General features: G+C 37.7%; 2 protein-coding genes across 5 annotated transcripts; both read left to right on the top strand.

Moving 5' to 3' along the window:
• Positions 1–363: 363 nt before the first annotated feature.
• Positions 364–5,290, top strand: LOC108248300. The gene is made up of 6 exons (XM_017436988.3): positions 364–372; positions 2,374–2,467; positions 2,563–2,639; positions 2,883–2,979; positions 3,141–3,239; positions 4,708–5,290. The coding sequence occupies exons 2-6, from the start codon at positions 2,395–2,397 to the stop codon at positions 5,091–5,093; spliced, it is 732 nt and encodes a 243-aa protein (XP_017292477.1). The 5' UTR covers positions 364–372; positions 2,374–2,394; the 3' UTR covers positions 5,094–5,290.
• A 678-nt stretch (positions 5,291–5,968) lies between these two features.
• LOC108248299 (butyrophilin subfamily 2 member A1) lies at positions 5,969–9,871 on the top strand. 4 transcript variants are annotated; one of them, XR_005233377.1, is made up of 7 exons: positions 6,433–6,566; positions 6,856–6,959; positions 7,339–7,680; positions 8,352–8,420; positions 8,542–8,639; positions 8,721–8,840; positions 8,971–9,871. XR_005233377.1 is itself a non-coding variant. In XM_037976490.1 (6 exons), the coding sequence occupies exons 2-6, from the start codon at positions 6,911–6,913 to the stop codon at positions 9,042–9,044; spliced, it is 873 nt and encodes a 290-aa protein (XP_037832418.1). In that variant the 5' UTR covers positions 5,969–6,097; positions 6,856–6,910; the 3' UTR covers positions 9,045–9,871. The 4 variants fall into 4 exon arrangements, 3 of the variants coding, with proteins under 3 accessions (XP_037832418.1, XP_037832417.1, XP_037832416.1); XM_037976490.1 differs by lacking the exon at positions 6,433–6,566 and adding an exon at positions 5,969–6,097 and having other exon boundaries at positions 8,352–8,639; XM_037976489.1 differs by lacking the exon at positions 6,433–6,566 and adding an exon at positions 5,969–6,097 and having other exon boundaries at positions 6,848–6,959; positions 8,352–8,639.
• The last annotated feature ends 8,743 nt before the right edge of the window (positions 9,872–18,614 follow it).

The following is an 18,614-nucleotide window of genomic DNA, read 5'->3' as shown; positions in this document are numbered from 1 at the left end:
TTTATGATGGAAAACAAATAAAAAAGTGAATCAGTGACCCTTTTTCATGAAGGACCTCTTTGTGTTTTGTTGCCTGAGATTTAAATGGATTTTCTATTCATTTACAAATAATAAATCTATACAACATAAAGTACCTGAAACTTCTGAAGCAGAATATTGTTTCAAAAATGTGAGTGGAAGTGAGAAAGGCTCTTAGTTCTGAATATAAATCCTAATAATGGCTCTAACAGACATGAGTGAACACGCCTTACTTTAAACAGATAACCTGGACTAAAGTCCACCATCTGCTGAGGACTTTGATCTGCCGCTCATCTTCCTGCTTTCACGCTGAAGAAACTCGTTTAATCCTGAATATATTCTGCAGCAGAGCCGGTACGTACAGAAAGGTTTTATAAAGTGATGTTTTCTACATTTATTGTGCTTTCAGAGTTTGTCTTTAGAGTCTAAATGATTTACCAGAACCCATGCTGTTCTTTGAGGTCCTGAACATTTGTTGTTGCTGCCAACATTCAAGGTTTTCATTTAAAATCACAAATAAGACTTTACAACAAAGGTTTAACACTTTTCTTAAACTCTAGCTTTAAAACCCAAACAGAAAACTGGGACAAACTGTCNTATTTTTCAGCAGTTATATAAGGTGGTATAAGGTGCTCCAGGAACAGTGATCATCAACAAGTGTCATAAAGTTAAAGGACCTTCAGAAGGATAAAACCCCTGAATTTGATAAAGATATGTCACTCAAACTCACTGTTCATTTAATTTATTCCTGAATACAAGTTCAACAGGAAATGATAAACGGCTTCATACTATTGCCAGTTTTATAACGACACATTTTAACGTGATTCAGATTCATTAAGCGTTGTGTTTTTCCTTTGAATAGGTCCTGAGGGTGACGACACGGTAAGTAAAGAGCTGGAGGAGCTGGAGGAGCTCAAAGAGCTGAAAAGCAAACTGGAGAACAAGAGAGATGAACTCAGAACAAAACTGGAAGAGGTTGAGAGTGAAAGAGAGCAAAACAAATGGGACCTTCAGTCGGTGGAGACAGATATAACACAGACTGAAACATTTGATATAAGAGAGAATTTACTGAAAAATAAAGAAGATCTATTACAGGCTAAGTGGAAACTGCAAGAGGAAAAGAAAAATTATGAAATACGACTGATTGACATAGAGAACTGGCTCGAGCCCACAAAGACAAATAAAAAGGAGAACTAAGAATGATAATAAAGTATAGTGACATGAAACTAGCATTTCTTAAAGGAATGCATATCACCCGCCAAGTTCATAGCAGAGTTTTACACTCTGGGTGAGATCTTAACTCAGAGTGATGAGGATGACTCTCAGCTACTACCATCACAAATCTTAGCCTAGATTCTGTAAAACTGGTTCAATTATAGCCATTTGTATGATTCCTAAGTGTAAATTGTAAAATATATGTTGTTACATAAACAACTTGTAAGATGTTTGTGACACGTTGGAAACAAATAAAGCTGCTTTGTGATTGATTTTGTTAATGACTGCTCTTAAAAGTTTTTCTTTTTTATTTCACAAATACTGTAAACCCTGGTAATGTATAAAAGTTAGAGATATTTTTTTCTTCTTTGTTGCTGAGTATTTTATGCTTCTTGAGGCTTTACTCTTCTTTTTTATGATGGAAAACAAATAAAAAAGTGAATCAGTGACCCTTTTTCATGAAGGACCTCTTTGTGTTTTGTTGCCTGAGATTTAAATGGATTTTCTATTCATTTACAAATAATAAATCTATACAACATAAAGTACCTGAAACTTCTGAAGCAGAATATTGTTTCAAAAATGTGAGTGGAAGTGAGAAAGGCTCTTAGTTCTGAATATAAATCCTAATAATGGCTCTAACAGACATGAGTGAACACGCCTTACTTTAAACAGATAACCTGGACTAAAGTCCACCATCTGCTGAGGACTTTGATCTGCCGCTCATCTTCCTGCTTTCACGCTGAAGAAACTCGTTTAATCCTGAATATATTCTGCAGCAGAGCCGGTACGTACAGAAAGGTTTTATAAAGTGATGTTTTCTACATTTATTGTGCTTTCAGAGTTTGTCTTTAGAGTCTAAATGATTTACCAGAACCCATGCTGTTCTTTGAGGTCCTGAACATTTGTTGTTGCTGCCAACATTCAAGGTTTTCATTTAAAATCACAAATAAGACTTTACAACAAAGGTTTAACACTTTTCTTAAACTCTAGCTTTAAAACCCAAACAGAAAACTGGGACAAACTGTCTTAATGATCATCACTATTAAGTTTGTTTTATTATTACTGTTGACGACTTTGAGAGGAAATGATTTTTACAGACTGATAATCGAGCACCATGTTTGTATTTCTTTATTGCTGCAGAACTTCTCCTGTTCCAAGATTATGACGGATCATAAAACTGTCTCTGTCTTTGTCTTTGGTCTTGTATCTGGTTTGATTTTGCCCTTGTGGAAATGTAAGTTACCTTTTAAAGTGCAACGCTTCAACATTATTTGCTGCAGTGTTTCTGTTTGGGCTTCATGACACTGTTTGGTATTTTTTCTGCTTCAGATCCAAATGTTCCAAAAGAAGAACCAAGAATCCAAAACAAGGAGCTGAAAGAGGAATTCAAACCAGAACTAGAAACTGTAAGTAGAAAAGAAGGAAATATACAAAGTTGTACATATTTAAATGTCTTTAGGAAACAAAGCAATAATATTATTTCAGTGTTATTCTTGTTGTAAACTGCACAAGTCATAGTTTACATTTGGTTGCATAAGGTCTAAATTATAGGTTATTTTATAGTTATGGATTTATATATTTTATTTTTGCATATAAGATTTTTAATTTTTTTGTGGAAATGACAGTTTCTTCATGTAACTTTTCTACAGTTTCCAAAGCAAAATCAAAGTCCTGACCTGCTCCTTCCACCTGGAATCGGCTCCCTGAGTGGATCGGTTCCACTTCTTCTGATCCACGCCTGTGGAGGTACAGAGATCTACAGTCTTTCTGAGCTCAGACTGGTTGGGTTAACTGTGACTGGATGAGTTTGTTGTAAGCCAGCTGTGTTTACAAATGCAAGCGGCAAAAACTGTCATTGTTTTTTTATCAGCGGATGCTTTTACTAAATATATTCTTGTGTTTTTTAGCAGCTGTGGCTGCAGTGTCTCTCCACATATTCTCCATGGATGGCTTTTTTAATTTGCTGTCTGGTTTGACAGCTGTTTACTCCCTGCGTAAATTGAAGCGTAAGTCCTCTTTCTATGGCATTTATTGATACACATTGTTATTATTTTTTACAGCTAAGGTTAAAACACATATCAGTACAAAAGTAATTATGTAGTACTAAGTATTATAAAAAACAATCTGTTTTGTAGAAACTAGTTTCCAAAGCATCTTGTTAGAGTATAATTCTGTCTTTAAAAAAAAACATTTGATGCTGAATCACAAGGATGGACTGAGAAAAGTGTTGGGACCTGCCTTATTAGGGGCCGTTGGTTCTACAAACTAGGAGTTATGGGGCATTTCCCCATGAAGTCCTTTATGGCTAGACTACTTCATGACCTTAATGTTCTTCTTCTTTAGTCACTCCTTTGTTGCCTTGGTTTGTTTTGGGTCGTTGTCCTGCTGGAAGATCCATCTTTGAGCCATATTCAGTGTTCTGACAGAGGGAAGAAGGTTCTCATCCAAGATTTTATGGTACATTGCCCCAATGATTGGACCCTTTAAAGTCGTCCATTTCTCCTAGCAGAAAACAGCCTCAAAGCATAATGCTTCCACCTCTGTGTTTGACTAGTGATGGTAGTGATGGTGTTCTTTGGATCAAACTCAGGATTCCTCTTCATCCAAACACAGAGTGTTGAATTGATGCCAAAGAGGATTTGATCACAGCAAGTTCTCCCAAGCTTTCTGTGAATGCTTTAGATCAAGGAAAACCTGCAGGATGGCGGCCCTCCAGGACCAGGATTGCCCACCCCTAATTTAGATGTTTGTGGTGACTTTGGTCCCAGATGCCTTCAGATCATCAACAAGTTCATCCTTGGTCATTGTGGGTTGATCCATCCCTCACCTTTCTCATCATTATCTTGACCTCATGAAGCAAGATCTTTCCATGAAGCTCAGGACCAACGATGATTGATGGTTATTTTATATTTCTTCCATTTCCAGTGACACCAACAGTTGTCACCTTCTCCCCAAGCTTCCTGCTGATATTGTTTTGTAGCTCATTCCAGTCTTGTGTAGAAGCTGCATTCAGCTTTTATGCATCAAATATCTGGAACAAACCTCCAGAAAACTGCCAGACTGCTGTGACTGTGAGTTCCTTTAGCCCTCCTGAAGCCTTTAAATGAGAGAAAACTGGAGAGAGGGAGAAAAGTCCTTGTAACTTTGGGTCAATTTGACCCGAAGGTCACAGGAGGGTTATAACCAGCTGATGACCGTCCTGTTGGCTGCTGTCTGTGATTAAAGCAAAGAATTACTGTATGCTGTTTCTGTATTATTTTATCTTTTTTCCAACTCTCATTCAGAGTTTGATTTTAATTTGGAATTTTATGAAATATTCTTTTTTTTAGAGTCTTTAATTTTTATCTTTCAGTATGCTTTTATTGGTCTTCATCACTCAGCCACAATGTTTTTAACTGTTTATGTAAAGCACTTTGAGTTGCTGACTTGTGCTTTGCCTTTCCTTTTTACTGTGAAATGTTTGCTTAAAAACAGGTAAGAATGAAGAACTGATTAAAGCAAAGTCCCAGCTTGAAACAGAGGTAGAGGTGAACGAGCAGGAATACAAAGATACGCTGATGGAGATGAAGATCAAACTGGAATCAAGGAGGGATCAACTCAGAACCAAGCTGGAGGAAGTGGAGGCTGAGAGAGCGGAAAACAAACAGAAACTTCAGTCTGTGGAGAATAAAATTACAGAGGAAAACACCACTTTTGACAAATCTGAGGACCTAATAGTAGTTAAAGAAGACCTCTTAAAAGATCGATGGAAACTGAATCAGATTAAAAAAAATACTGAAGAACAAATTCTGAACACAGAGAAACTGATGGAGCCGCTGGAAACCAGGGGAAACAAACTCCAGAGGCAGGAAGTTGAATAAAATCATCAATCAGAGTTTAAGTTCTAAATAGTTTTTGTTCGGTGCTACAGCAGGGAACCGTTCTTTACTTCTTCAGGTTCTGACTTATTCCAGAGTACAATATTTCTTTAAAATGCTTCTGGATTGTGAACTTATTTCTGTATATTTTTAAATGTAAACACACAAAGATCAAGATGTAAAACCTTTTTTATTACAGAGACCAGTTTTTTATGTTTTACAGTTTTATAATAAAACTAATTACAAAAAATTTGTTTTACTATTATTTGTGTGTCATTCATTTATTTACCATCTTTATCTTTACTTTCTTTTTATATTTAATGTTCGACTTCGACCTGCAGCTCTGCAGAGAGAAAGTGTTTCAAATTAACATAAAATACATTTGGTGAGCAGATTTTATTTTCTTATATAGATTTTCAACAGTTCTGACATGAATATTAACCAGTGAGGAGGTTCTTTCTTGTAACAGGTCTATAAAATATGAGCAGACAGAAAAGTTTCTGTCACAGAAACTTTAACTGCTGTTAAGGTTTGAGCTTCAGAGCTTAAAAACTAAAATATTTTATATCTTGATTACATTTATTTTGAAAGTGGTCAATAAATAAATGAATACTGTAAATTAGGACAGGTCCACTCTTTATTTTAAGAGTCTGAGCATGTCATGGTGTGGGGGTGGGGGGGTCACCTGCTATATTCAAGCTAGAGTTGGTTTCTTTCACAGAGTTAAGGGTAATTATTAACAATAAGCAATAAAACAAAAAAGTCTGAATCCTGATATGGAATACTCTGATTTTTATTTACTTCACTGTAGGATTTACTGACCGCATCTATGCTACAGGTTTGTTAATTTTTTTTTTTTAACTTATATTCAATAAGAAGAAACATCTTTTAAAAGTACAGTACAGGAAAAAGAGCCACACCTTTAACTGAATCTCAGTTTATCTTTGGACTTTGACCACGAGCGGACAGGCAGCTGACAGGACAGGCACTACCGAGGAGAAAATACGGTAATTTATTTGTTCTAAAACGTGTTTTTCTCAAATATTAAATGTTTTCATTGTATTTCAACAAAACTATTAGTTTATATTAATACGATTAAAAATACTTGAAGAAAAATATGATGGTTTGATATTAAGCTGATCTAATCTAGTTTCTACAAACCGAGTTCAGAAAAAGTTGGGCTGTCGTGTAAAATGTTTACAAATGACAGAATGCAGTGATTTGCTCATCTCAAAAACTCAATGTATTGACAATGGAACATAGTTAACATGTGAAATGTTGAAACAAAGAAAATTTTTATATTTTTAGGGAAAAAAAATCTGGTAATTTTATTTTTTTGGCAGCAACACGTCTCTTTAAAGATGTTCCAGATGTTTCCCTCTGTGCAGCGTCTCCTCTTCTTCTGCCATCAGTCTGTAAACATCTGGACCTGAGGTTGTCCCATTCTGTCTGTAGAGGATTTTCTATATAAAAATGGTACAACTGTTTAGTTTCGACATATGATGTGTATACAATGATCCATAGCGAATAAAAATAGATTGGAGAGTTGCAAATAAATGTTTTCTGGTTTTATTTACATTTTACTCAACATCCCAGCTGTTTTAGAATTAAATTTATATTTTTTATCCTTTTTATTTTAGAAAATATTGAATACTTTTTGTCCTAATGTGTTAAATATTTAGTTGGTGTTTAGTTGAGACAGTTCTGATTCTTTCCACACATTTTAATACTATATACTCTTCTCTCTGAACTTTTAGCCCTCCAGGATTGTTTCTCTGCCAACAAGATCATCTTTAAAACTTTTGCCCATCACTGCTGCCATGTCTGACCTTGTTCTTGGCTTCCTTCTTCTGATGTTCTCCTGCAAAGGTAACTTCTACAACACAAACATAGATGTATCGGTCTGGTATGTGTTTAAGGTCTCTGACTAAAAGCAGTAATCAGTCATTGACCACATCTTTATAATCTTAACATTAGTTCCAAATGTGTAATGTTTTAAAATGTTCTAACCTAACCACTGGAGTTCTGTCCAAGACAGACAGCAGCTCAAAACAGAAATATGCAAAATACATACTGTAAACAGAAATTTATTCTAAAAATACACTTCACATGAAGGAGTCAAGCTAGCAGTTCAAAAGGACAAACCAGAGAAGAACTTTGCTCAGGAGAATATATCATTGTTTAACTCCAGGAGGTCAAAGCAGATCATCCATCATAGAACATTAAACAGCTGACTTTTCTTTCCCAGCTTCCTCACAGGAAATAGCTCCATCTCTGAGCGTTAGAGCAATGGTTGGTGATGACACTGTTTTGCCGTGCCACCTGAAACCTCCCAAAGATGCTACTCAGATGACAGTGGAGTGGGGAAAACCTGGCTTGCAAGCCAGGTTTGTGTTTGTGCGGCATGGTGGAAAGGAACATCTGGTCAACCAGAACCCGGCCTACAGAGGAAGAACTTCCCTGTCAGCTGACAAACTGAAGGACGGAGACGTCTCACTGAGACTCTCTGATGTGAGACACTCTGACAATGGAAGATACAGATGCTACATCCCCGAAGAGGAGAAAGAATATTTTGTTGAGCTTCTGGTTGGTAAGTAAATTAACTACCTTATAAAACATGCAGACACATTTTCCCTCCAACTGTTTTCAGACTGATGCAATGATTTTTTGGCTGTTTTCTTGTCCGAGGTCACCACAGAGAGTAAACTCACACAAAAGGACAAGCAACTGTTTTACATCAGAGGCCCATCCTGACAAAACCTGGACTTGAACCTGCAGTCCGAACATTGACCACAGAGATAACACAGCCCCAATATGTTCTATATTAGTAATTTGAAAAATATTAATGACCAGAGCAGTTTGTGGGTAAAAATGTAATATTATTATCTGGAAAATAATGGACAAAAATAAACTCATAGAGCAGTCAGTCTATCAGAGTTGGGCCCATTCAAGAGCAAATTTACAGCAATGGAAGAAACTCAAACTAAAACACTGTTTAGCTGTTCAATCCAGAGGAAAAGCCAGAAAGGAGTTTCCAACTGACTGAAAGTTGGTGGGTCGCCAAATTTAACACAACTTATCAAATAAAAGGAAACTGGAAGAATCTTTACTTCATGTTGTCGGTTTTCTACAACAAACTGTTCAGCTTCTGACCCACAAAACAACAGCAGCAGAAACCTGTGATTGTTAACAAACTCTGGAGGGATCCTGAATGTTTTAAAGGACAGATTTATGATTTAAAATCCCTCCTCTCCTCAACAGGTTTGGCCTCCTCAGCTGGGATCAGTTTAGCAGGACTTGATGAAGGCAGCAGTGGGGTGGTGTTAGACTGTAAGTCTACAGGCTGGTTTCCAGAACCGCAGCTCCTCTGGTTGGACCGGGAGGGAAACGTCCTCCCTGCTGGACCTCCAGAGACAAGCAGAGGTCCTGATGGTCTGTATTCTGTCAGCAGCAGAGTTACTGTGGAGAAAAGACACAACAACAACTTTACCTGCAGAGTCCAACAGAAGGACATCAACCAGAGCAGAGAGACACATGTACATGTTCCAGGTAGGAGAACTGGCAGCCTTTAAATCTCAAACTGGTCACTTATTGGGATGTTTAACAGTTTTATTATTCACTGGGTTTCAGATGATTTCTTCGTGGTCCGGTCTAACTGCTCTGTTCCTGTCAGCTTAACTGTAGTTTTGTGTTTCATCCTTATTGTTGCTGTCGTTGTTTTTGTCTGGAAATGGAGACAAAGAAAAGTCTGTGAGTGAAATGTTTTTCCTTCATGATTCATATTTAACCTCTGAGATGATTGTTGGGTCATAAATAATTTGTTTTAATATAACTGCACTGATGCAAAACCTTAAAGTTTGTCAACTTCCTCTTTCCACAGCAACAAAGAAACAACCAGACAATGAAGATGAAGAGCAACGACAGCTGATGGCAGAAACCAAAGATGGTTACTGAAGATCAACACTAAGTATGAGGAAAGTTTGGATCAAACCACTGATGCTTTCATGAAGATAAAAGATGAACTGGAGGAGCAGAAAAAGGAACTCTATGCTCTCAGTCTGGAGGAAGAAAACGAGATTTACATTTATTATGCATATGGAGCCAAACAGTTAAAAAACAATAACAATAAATGGAAACTGATTATTCCAAGTACAACGTTAATAATAATGACATTATAAAGTACTTTTCAAGAAACCTGAGGACGCGTTACAACAAAAGAATCTTTAAAACAAAGTGGAGAGTTGAACGCCTTATTGAAGAGGTGAGTTTAGAGGAGGGTCTAGAAAGAGTCCAGTTCTGTCTCGTTGGGAGATGGGAGAGAGGTCCAGAGGGCGGTGCTGCCACACTGCAGGCTCCGCCCCCAAAGCTACGAGGTTGGTTGGACAGGAAGTAGACCCAAGGCTCGGATCAGAGTCTTCCAGGACCGAAAATATTCTTCTTTTCCTCTCATTTATCCTTGTTTTACTTGATTAGAGAATAGACACAATCCTCCTCTGTGGCTCCGGCTGAGGAAACTTCTGGCTCTGAGGGAAATAAAAACATTCATCAGTTAAATTCATGTTGAATTTGGATTATTGCTCCTAAACTTTACATTTAATAACCAGCAGCTCTTCATTTATTGGACTGGATGCAGTTTTTGTTGTGATCTTCTGGATGTTTTATCAGTAAAAATTCAAGTTTTGAGGGAAAATGGTTCAGAAGTTACATGTCAAACAGCAGCAGCTTTATTTTTATACCTAACTTTATTGTGACTTGTGCCGTTGTCTAAATAAACCCACTGAAAGGACTTTTGTTGCAGCTCGTGGTTTTACTGTGTGGTTTTTACTGAGAAGATCAAATTTCCCCTCGAGGCGCCACAGATGTATCTCTGAAAATATTTCAGTGAGCTCATGTGTGAAAATAAACACAACGCTAAGCTAACGTCTCTGTGGTTACACTTTAAACTCATGCTGTTCAAAACGGTCAATTTATTTTTACTGTCGTCCACCATCTTGAAAGGCACGACGTCTACAACTGGTTAACTTTGAGCCTGTTTCAAGATGGCCGCTCAGTTAATTTTACTGATACTAAGCTAAGATCTGGTGTGGTAGTAGCCAAGAGTCATCCCAAACACATCCTCGATATGCATTCCTTCAAATAGTTAGTAATTTAGGTACCACTTCACATTAAAGGTCCCTTTAGAAAGAATTTGTTAACACTTTATAAATAAGTCATTCATGAGTTTGTTATCATTTTATGAATTAATAATCATTTTTAAAAGTTATAAAATAACTTTTATTGGTAGCACTTTATAACTGATCCTTAATTAAGCTTATTTAATCATTAATAAATGGTTAATTAACTTTGAAAACATCATTAATTAAGGATGATTCTTTTTTAATAAGCTATAAATTAACACATTTATCAATGCTTTACCCATAAAGGCTAATTACTTCCAAAACCAACATACTGAATGTTTATTCATGCTTAATAACTTATAAATTAACTGTTCTATTTACTGTGTATATGTATGTTAATGCTCATATAAATGTCCTTCCACACCATGTGTTAGACATGTATTAATGGTTACAGAATGTTTGAATTAACTATAAACTTACCCTGCAGTGCATGAATAATTAAAGCAGTTACTATTAGTTAGTTAAGTCTTTTTATGAACCCTTCTAAACTGAAGATTATTTATGTTTTATGAAGTATTTGTTAATGTAGACAAAAGACACAAGTTCCTTTTCACTTGTGGAAATCAGACTAAAATCAGCACAATCATGTTCTATTACTTTCAAATAAAGTTTTATTTCTTTCACTATTGAGGGTACTAACAAAATAAGAGAAGTCATTTAAAACAAAACCTGCACCACATAACTGCTGTTTTATTTTACATTATAGCTCATTGGAACAAATGAAGACAAATTAATATGAAATTAGTTTTATTAAAATAAATAAAATACCTTTCTTCTTCTTTTTAACCACAGCATAAACCACAGGATCAGGGTCATCTGCAGGAGCTCCACCTGAGGATAAAAAAAGGAAATAAAACAGTTTTGTTGAACTTTTTCAACATTCATAAGGAAAAGCCTTCACAGTTCATCTTTCTTAGTATTTGGCCAACAGCACAAGTTACATGGTTTGGATCAGTGACAAGGCTGCAGTTAAATAAAATAAGTAAAGAAAAAAACACTTTTTCCATCAAAACTTCCTTCTACACACAACACTGTCAACTAAAAATCGCTGTAACTTAGTCAGTTTCACAGATATTGAGCTCAATTTGATCTGGTAGTAGTTGAGAGTCCTTCGTGACGCAGTGGAGAATACTGGTGTGAAAACAATGATGGAGAAGTGACCAACATCTCTGTTACTGGTATGGAGGCAGACTTCTAAAGAACTGTGCTGATCAACTGGCTTCTTTTATCTTTAAAATGTCTCTCCAGCTTCACCAAGGCTCTGGAAAGATTCTGGTTTTCTACCTGTGGCCAAGTGTAGATTTTACTGGCTGGTGCGATTGCTCATTTCTGGACGTTAATGTCTCGAAAACCAAAGAGATGTTAATCAATTTTTTAACCAAAGAGATGTTAATCAATTTTCTACAGATGTTAATCTGTAGAGCTCCTCCAGCTCTACAGAACCAGAGTCACAAAGAAGGCTAAATCTATACTTCCTGATCCAAATCACCCTCTTCGTCGCCATTATAGGTTCTTTCCTTCTGCTTGTGTATATATGGTGATTAAATGTGACACAAAAAGGTATGAATTTTCATTTATCCACGTTGGTATCGGCCTCAAAAATTATTTGAGATAAACCCAAACAAGTGGTGGTGTATGATTGTACTGTGTGCTATATGGATGTTGTGGTGTATTGATTGCTTCTTGGGGACAATAAAGTTTTTTTATCTAATCTGAATATTTAGTTTGTGTTTTGGTTTAAAAATAGAAACAAGTATTAAATAAATGATCGCTTTCTTTTTTCACCAAAATCCCAATATTTCTTTGACTTTCTCTGCTCTATAGAACTAATTACCATCCATCCTGTGGGAGAAAGTGAACTGTACCTTTGTGTTTCCTGTAGAGAACCAGTCCAATAATCACCAACAGAACCACTGATGAAATGCACAGCAGGATGGTTAAATCAGGGAGGTGACTGCCTGAATGTTGAGTCTCTTCATCTGGTACGGAAAAAAAGAATTTCAGATTTAATAATCTGTGGTTTAGCTGCTAAAGAGTTGATCATCGCTGCATCGAGCGGCTCAGTGGTGACTGATGGGAAATAACATGAGATGATCTTAGTTAAAAACTGACATAAGAGGCAACGAGTAACATGCATTCCTTAAAGGACTGCTTGGTTTTTCATTTAGATAATGCACTTTTACATGTGACAGGATATTACCTCAACACTGAGCTCTGACTGAAGGTGCAAACTGACTGTACTGGTATCATCTAACTGACTGAGAAGGAGACAGGTGGGACAGTGAGGCTGTGAGGAAGGGAGGATCTGAATGGTAAATGGACTGGATTTATGTAGCACCTTTCTAGCCAATCAGGCAACTCAAAGCACTTTACAACATAATCTGTGCCCTCATTTACCCCTCCACACAGCACTGAATCTCTACAAAGCTAATCTGAGTAAACCATTCTTTGGAGAGTAATGAGTGCTTTAAACTGCATTCATACATTGATGGGGCAGACATCTGAAGCAATGAGGGATTCGGTGTCTCACCCAGGGACACTTTGACATGTGAGTCCTGCCAGGAATTGTACCTCCAACTCTCACGACTGCTGTAACCACTGAGCCACTGGGATCAACCATTAAAAGACAGGATGGATTTGTGACAGAAGGAGAGCTGCAAAAAGGTTTCCAAGATGAGAGCTGCTGTGACCCCGTGGAATAGTGTTTTTGGTATGTGCAGCATTTTTTTTTTCTTTTGTGCATTTGTTTTTTGTGTTTGTGTGTTTTGGAGTTTGCATCATTCATGTATTTGCGGAGCGTTTTACCATTTGCTGTACATTTGCCACCATAACGTGTCACTGAAAATGTGGTTATTGACTCAGGAATTAATGTCCACTCCACTAAAGTCTACGCTCGGGAGCCTCTACAGGAGCTGTGAGAAGTGCTTGTGAAGACAGAAACCTCTAGTTTGAATCCCCCCAGCTGTACTGGTCCATTTTGACCTGCTGAGTTATCTCAGCTAAGCTACCTCAACATTAAACAAGACATTCACATAATTTAGCTGCATTTTCAGTTAGACATTTTTTCAGCCCCAAAATAATCCCTGGGTACAAGATTGAACATGCAAATACAAATCATAAAACTTTGTTACCTTTTTCTGGTTTGAAAACAGCCAGACGGCTTTCTGTTGAATCTCCTTTTCCAGAGATGCTGCACTTGTAGCGTCCTTCATCAGACTTGGAGACACTTTGGATGGTAATCTTGCTTTTATAGCTGGTGCTGAGAGAGACACCATCTTTGTAGAATTCACTGATGTGGTCCTGATCAGTTTTCTTGTTGAGACACCGAAGAGTCAGGTCAGATCCTTCCATCAGTGGTCGGGCAGGAATATCCAGGATCACAAAACCAGCTGAGAAACAAGAAGATGATAGTTTGATTGTTCTTTCAGGATGAAGGCTGCTACATGTAAGGTTTAAAGGTGCTCAAACTGAACACAACCCAGTATATGGTGTACATACCAGTAACAGAGATGTTGACAGCATTGGTTGCTTCTCCTTCATCGTTTTCACACCAGTATTCTCCACTGTGTCGTTCCAAGATGGGATCAATTGTGCAGGATGGTGCTGATGTGTTACATGTTTTAGAGGAAGTTTCTGGACTTATTTTATGGAGTTTCTTCTTCACTCTCCATGTATTCATCCCATCAACCACCTCACATTGTACAGAGACAGACTCAAATTCAATGAACTGAAGTCTGTCTGGAACAATTTTAGGAAAAGCTGCATCTGAACAGAAGGAATGGGAAACATTGTCAATAAATGGATGTATTTATTTTAAAAAAGCAATAATTATAAAACAACAAAATGTTCTTTAAAAACAAATACAGTCAATTAACTCGTTTTAACTTCAGTTTATGTGGATTTGGCTATGAACTTGATTATAGAATAGAACTTTGTTGTAATTTATAATAAAACAATGAGACATAATTCAGCAGCATTCATCTGTTTAGCAGTCATCAAAGTGTCATCAGCATCCATAAAAAATTAGAAAAGTGAATCAGTGAATTGATTAGTTAATTAAAGGTACTTAAATGTTGACAATAAAACTGGGAGAGAATCAAACAATATACTTAACAAATTTCAAAATAAAGCTCTTGGTGCAAAAACAAATCTACAAAACAAGAATCAGAAATATAATATTATTAGTAAAATAAATACAGAATAAGTTTTTCCAACTCACCATCGCTGTGAGCAGTGTCATTGTGTTCAGCTCGTGCAGCCAGCAGGACAAACAGATTCATCACTGAAAAACAGAGAAAAGACATCTGAAATCACAATGTGCTGCAAAACAAACAAATAAACAACTACAAACTGAGTCTGTATTTACAGAGAGCTGTGACCTCCATGACTGATGCTCAGGACTGACTGTTCAGAGTTTCACACAGACATATGGGTCAAATGTAGTTCAGAACTTCCTCTTCCTGTTTGAATTAGTTTTGAGGTTAATGAAGCAGAAGGTAGAAACTGCAGTTCTAGAAATAACTGACACACACGGTGGCTTCAGACAGAGTTCAGACCGCCTACACTTTTTATATTTTGTAATACTTTTTTTTTTTTATATGTCACTGATCGACCTTCAGTCCCTCATAATGGCGAAGGACAAAATATGTAATTTGTGGTTTTAAAGTCCAATTTTAGGGAAAGTGCCTCCATTTTCTCTTGATCTCTGCTGAAATTGTCAGGTTCTGGGAGCTTCCTGTCTTCTGTTTTGGCTGTTGCTTCGTGTTTGCCTGTCTCTTTTATATCATTTCTAATCCCAGCTGGTTGAGGCAGATGGCCGCCCATCGTCAGCCTGGTTCTGCTGGACGTTTCTTTCTGCTAACAGGCAGTCGTTCCTATCCACTGTTGCCTCCATGCTGCTCAGAAAGAGAAGATGTGACACAATCTGTTGGTTTCCTAAGACAGATAAATTTTACTGATTAGTGTGTCCCGAGCACCCACACGAACAACACCCTCCCCAACCTGGTGCTACGCCCATGCCTGCAGGGCTCTCCGCCCCACACATCAAGGCCCTACTGATGAGTTGTGTTGCATATGCTTGGGGGACTTGGCGGGGGATGGGTACCAAGGTGCATGAATCAACCTGGGACCAGCTCCACAAGTGGCACCGCCTAGACCAGTGGTCTCCAATCTTGGTCCTCCAGTGCCACTATCCTGCATGATTTACTTGTTCCTCTGCTCCTGATCTGAATCAATGGGTGATTAACAGGCTTCTGCAGAACATGAAGAGGAGATTTAACCACTGAATCAGGTGTGTTGGAGCAGAGAAACAAGGAAAACATGCAGGATAGTGGCCCTCAAGGACCAGGATTTGAGACCCCTGGCCTAGACCCATACCAATCCAGCACCACCCAAGGCCAGAGGACCACCGGGGATTCCCAAAGATGCCAAGGGGGAGCCCCCACAGAGTGACAGCCTCCCGGTGGGGGCCATCTGGGAGAAACCAAGCATAGTGAGCCCACCGTCAACAGCCCATGACCCAGAGACCCACCAGCCCAATCAGTAATCCAGGCACCACACGACGCCCCCAGCCTCCAAACCCCCTCTGTTCACCTGGGCATAACCTGAGCCCTCCTGGCTACCCTACATTCCAACACCCTGTGGCCCCCGACCCGCCCACCAGGTCAGGGATGCCCAGGAGATCCCTCCACCCAGCACAAAAGCAGAAACCTCACCGGAAGCCAAAGCAGGCACCAAACCGCCCACGGTCCCACTTACCTTTGTTATGATCAAAAAGAAATAAACAAAGAAAATATTAAATCAGTGAATGTTGAGGTATTCATAAGTATAAGTACTGTACTGGCTGCGCATAGACTCTTCTGGCTTACTGTGAAGTGGACTGGCTCCTTTACCCCACCGTTCACCTGCTCAATGAAACCCACTAGATTTGCCTCAATTCCTCCACAAGCCCTGCACTCATGGTTAACATAGTGGATAAAATATGTATCTGCTCAAGTAGACCTCCACTGCTGTCTCAACTTTATGAGCAGTTTTATTTTTTCAAGGTGCTCTAGAACAATTACATCATACAGTGGTGAAAACATATTTTGGACACAGCAATGCAGAAACGTGCTTAGCTGGAAATAATGGAAGTGTTATTTTTTTCACTTCATACCAAAATCTTGTTGGTTTTTATAAATCTTTCAATCATACTGTCTCGATTGGCAAGAAGGTGATACATGTACAAATTATCAGCTCTATTGTGGCTATAAGAATGTAATTTGTAAATTAATTTGTTTTTGTGACAGTTTAGAAGTCATTCTTTTAAATACTAGTGATGTACATGTAGAAATCCATGTTTGACATTTATTTATTACATTTTAATAAGATAGACTTATCAGGTCTTGCATACAGAACAAATAGATTAATGTATTAAGAAGTTTAAAAAAATGTGACCTCTTCTATTGGATCAGGGCTTGATCATATGCTCTTTTTGTTCTCTCAATGACATAATCAACAAAATGGCAGCAGTGGAGCACAAAAATAAAGTGCTGAAAAATGGCTCTTTTAAGGTTTCAATGTCTTGAAGACATTTAGTCTTCATAATGTTTCAAAATAACAATATTTGATCAAAATGTATATTTATTTGTCCATATTTTTAGGTATTGTATACATTTCAAGGTTAGACAAAATGTTGGGTTTAGGCATCCAACTAAACCTTTATAAAATCTTCAGTTTTATAGCATAGAATAATCATATTGCTAACTCATCCTCTGTGTAAATAGCCACCCGTGAATTAGAAGGACAGTGTAACAATTATCAGGACCTTCCGGCAGACAAGCAATCAGAATAAGACTCTGTGTGAATATTCATGAGGTCCTGCTATTACACAACCTGCCTCCGGGGGCGCTGTGGTGATACACAGATTATACACAAAATCAGGTTTATGTGTATAAATCGGACATCTTGGTTTTTTTTGCATTTTTCGGGTTAATGGACCAATATAAACCCTTCTACGTTTTTAGAATTTTTTCAAAATTAGCAGGACACCGCTCCTGTCCTGTTAATCCAAAATGTCCTTCTAGTGTGGTGTATATTCTGACCAAATGTCCTGCTAAACCACATCTACCAACACACACACACACACACACACACACACACACACACACACCCGCACACAAACACACACACACCCGCACACAAACACACTCACACTTTCCCTTGTTTCTGAGTAATCTCTCTCACACCCCCACACCCCCCTTCCCTCTTTCACTATTTTAGTTAGTAATTCTTATGTCGGCTGTCTAGTGGGCCTGGGGTACTTTTAGAAAGTTCGGTACCGTTAGTTTTAGCATTGTCATGTTTTAGCTTATTTAGCCTTTCTGTACATTTAGTTTAGTTTAGTTTATCTTAGCTCATATTTGGATATTGTTAGATTGTTAGATTCATAACTGTTGTTTAGTTCAGCTTTACCTTTATCATGATTTTATTTAGATTATTTTAGCTACTATTTTGACTATATTATTTATTTTTGTCTCAGCTCATGCTTAGATATGTCTGGTTTTATTTAGATTATCCTATATTTCATTTAGATTAAACATGATTGATGTGGTTTTTTTCTTTTTTGTGTTTCATTATGAACCTGCTGTATTGGATTCTGTTTTTGTTTCTGTTGTAAAGCACTTTGGATCGCCTTGTTGCTGAAAAGTGCTACATAAATAAATATCACTTCACTTCACTTAAGTACAGTGGTCTGTTAGAGGTTTACATGTCGTTAGAAATCCCAAGGCTTCATGACAGACAGCTGGCCGGGCCGTTCATAGAAAGGCTGCAGACACCAGGTGTTTATAAAGTATCCTAGTTTTAAAGTTAGTTTTTTTAAAAAACATGATCTATGTGATGTTTGACGGAGAGCTTTCTATTAGTAACAATTACACTGGACCTCCAGAGACAAGCAGAGGTCCTGATGGTCTGTATTCTGTCAGCAGCAGAGTTACTGTGGAGAAAAGACACAACAACAACTTTACCTGCAGAGTCCAACAGAAGGACATCAACCAGAGCAGAGAGACACATGTACATGTTCCAGGTAGGAGAACTGGCAGCCTTTAAATCTCAAACTGGTCACTTATTGGGATGTTTAACAGTTTTATTATTCACTGGGTTTCAGATGATTTCTTCGTGGTCCGGTCTAACTGCTCTGTTCCTGTCAGCTTAACTGTAGTTTTGTGTTTCATCCTTATTGTTGCTGTCGTTGTTTTTGTCTGGAAATGGAGACAAAGAAAAGTCTGTGAGTGAAATGTTTTTCCTTCATGATTCATATTTAACCTCTGAGATGATTGTTGGGTCATAAATAATTTGTTTTAATATA

Source organism: Kryptolebias marmoratus, linkage group LG7 (assembly GCF_001649575.2).
Source record: "Kryptolebias marmoratus isolate JLee-2015 linkage group LG7, ASM164957v2, whole genome shotgun sequence".
NCBI lineage: Eukaryota > Metazoa > Chordata > Actinopteri > Cyprinodontiformes > Rivulidae > Kryptolebias > Kryptolebias marmoratus.
Note: the sequence above shows the minus strand (reverse complement) of the source record. Positions and strands in the feature narration are given on the sequence as shown.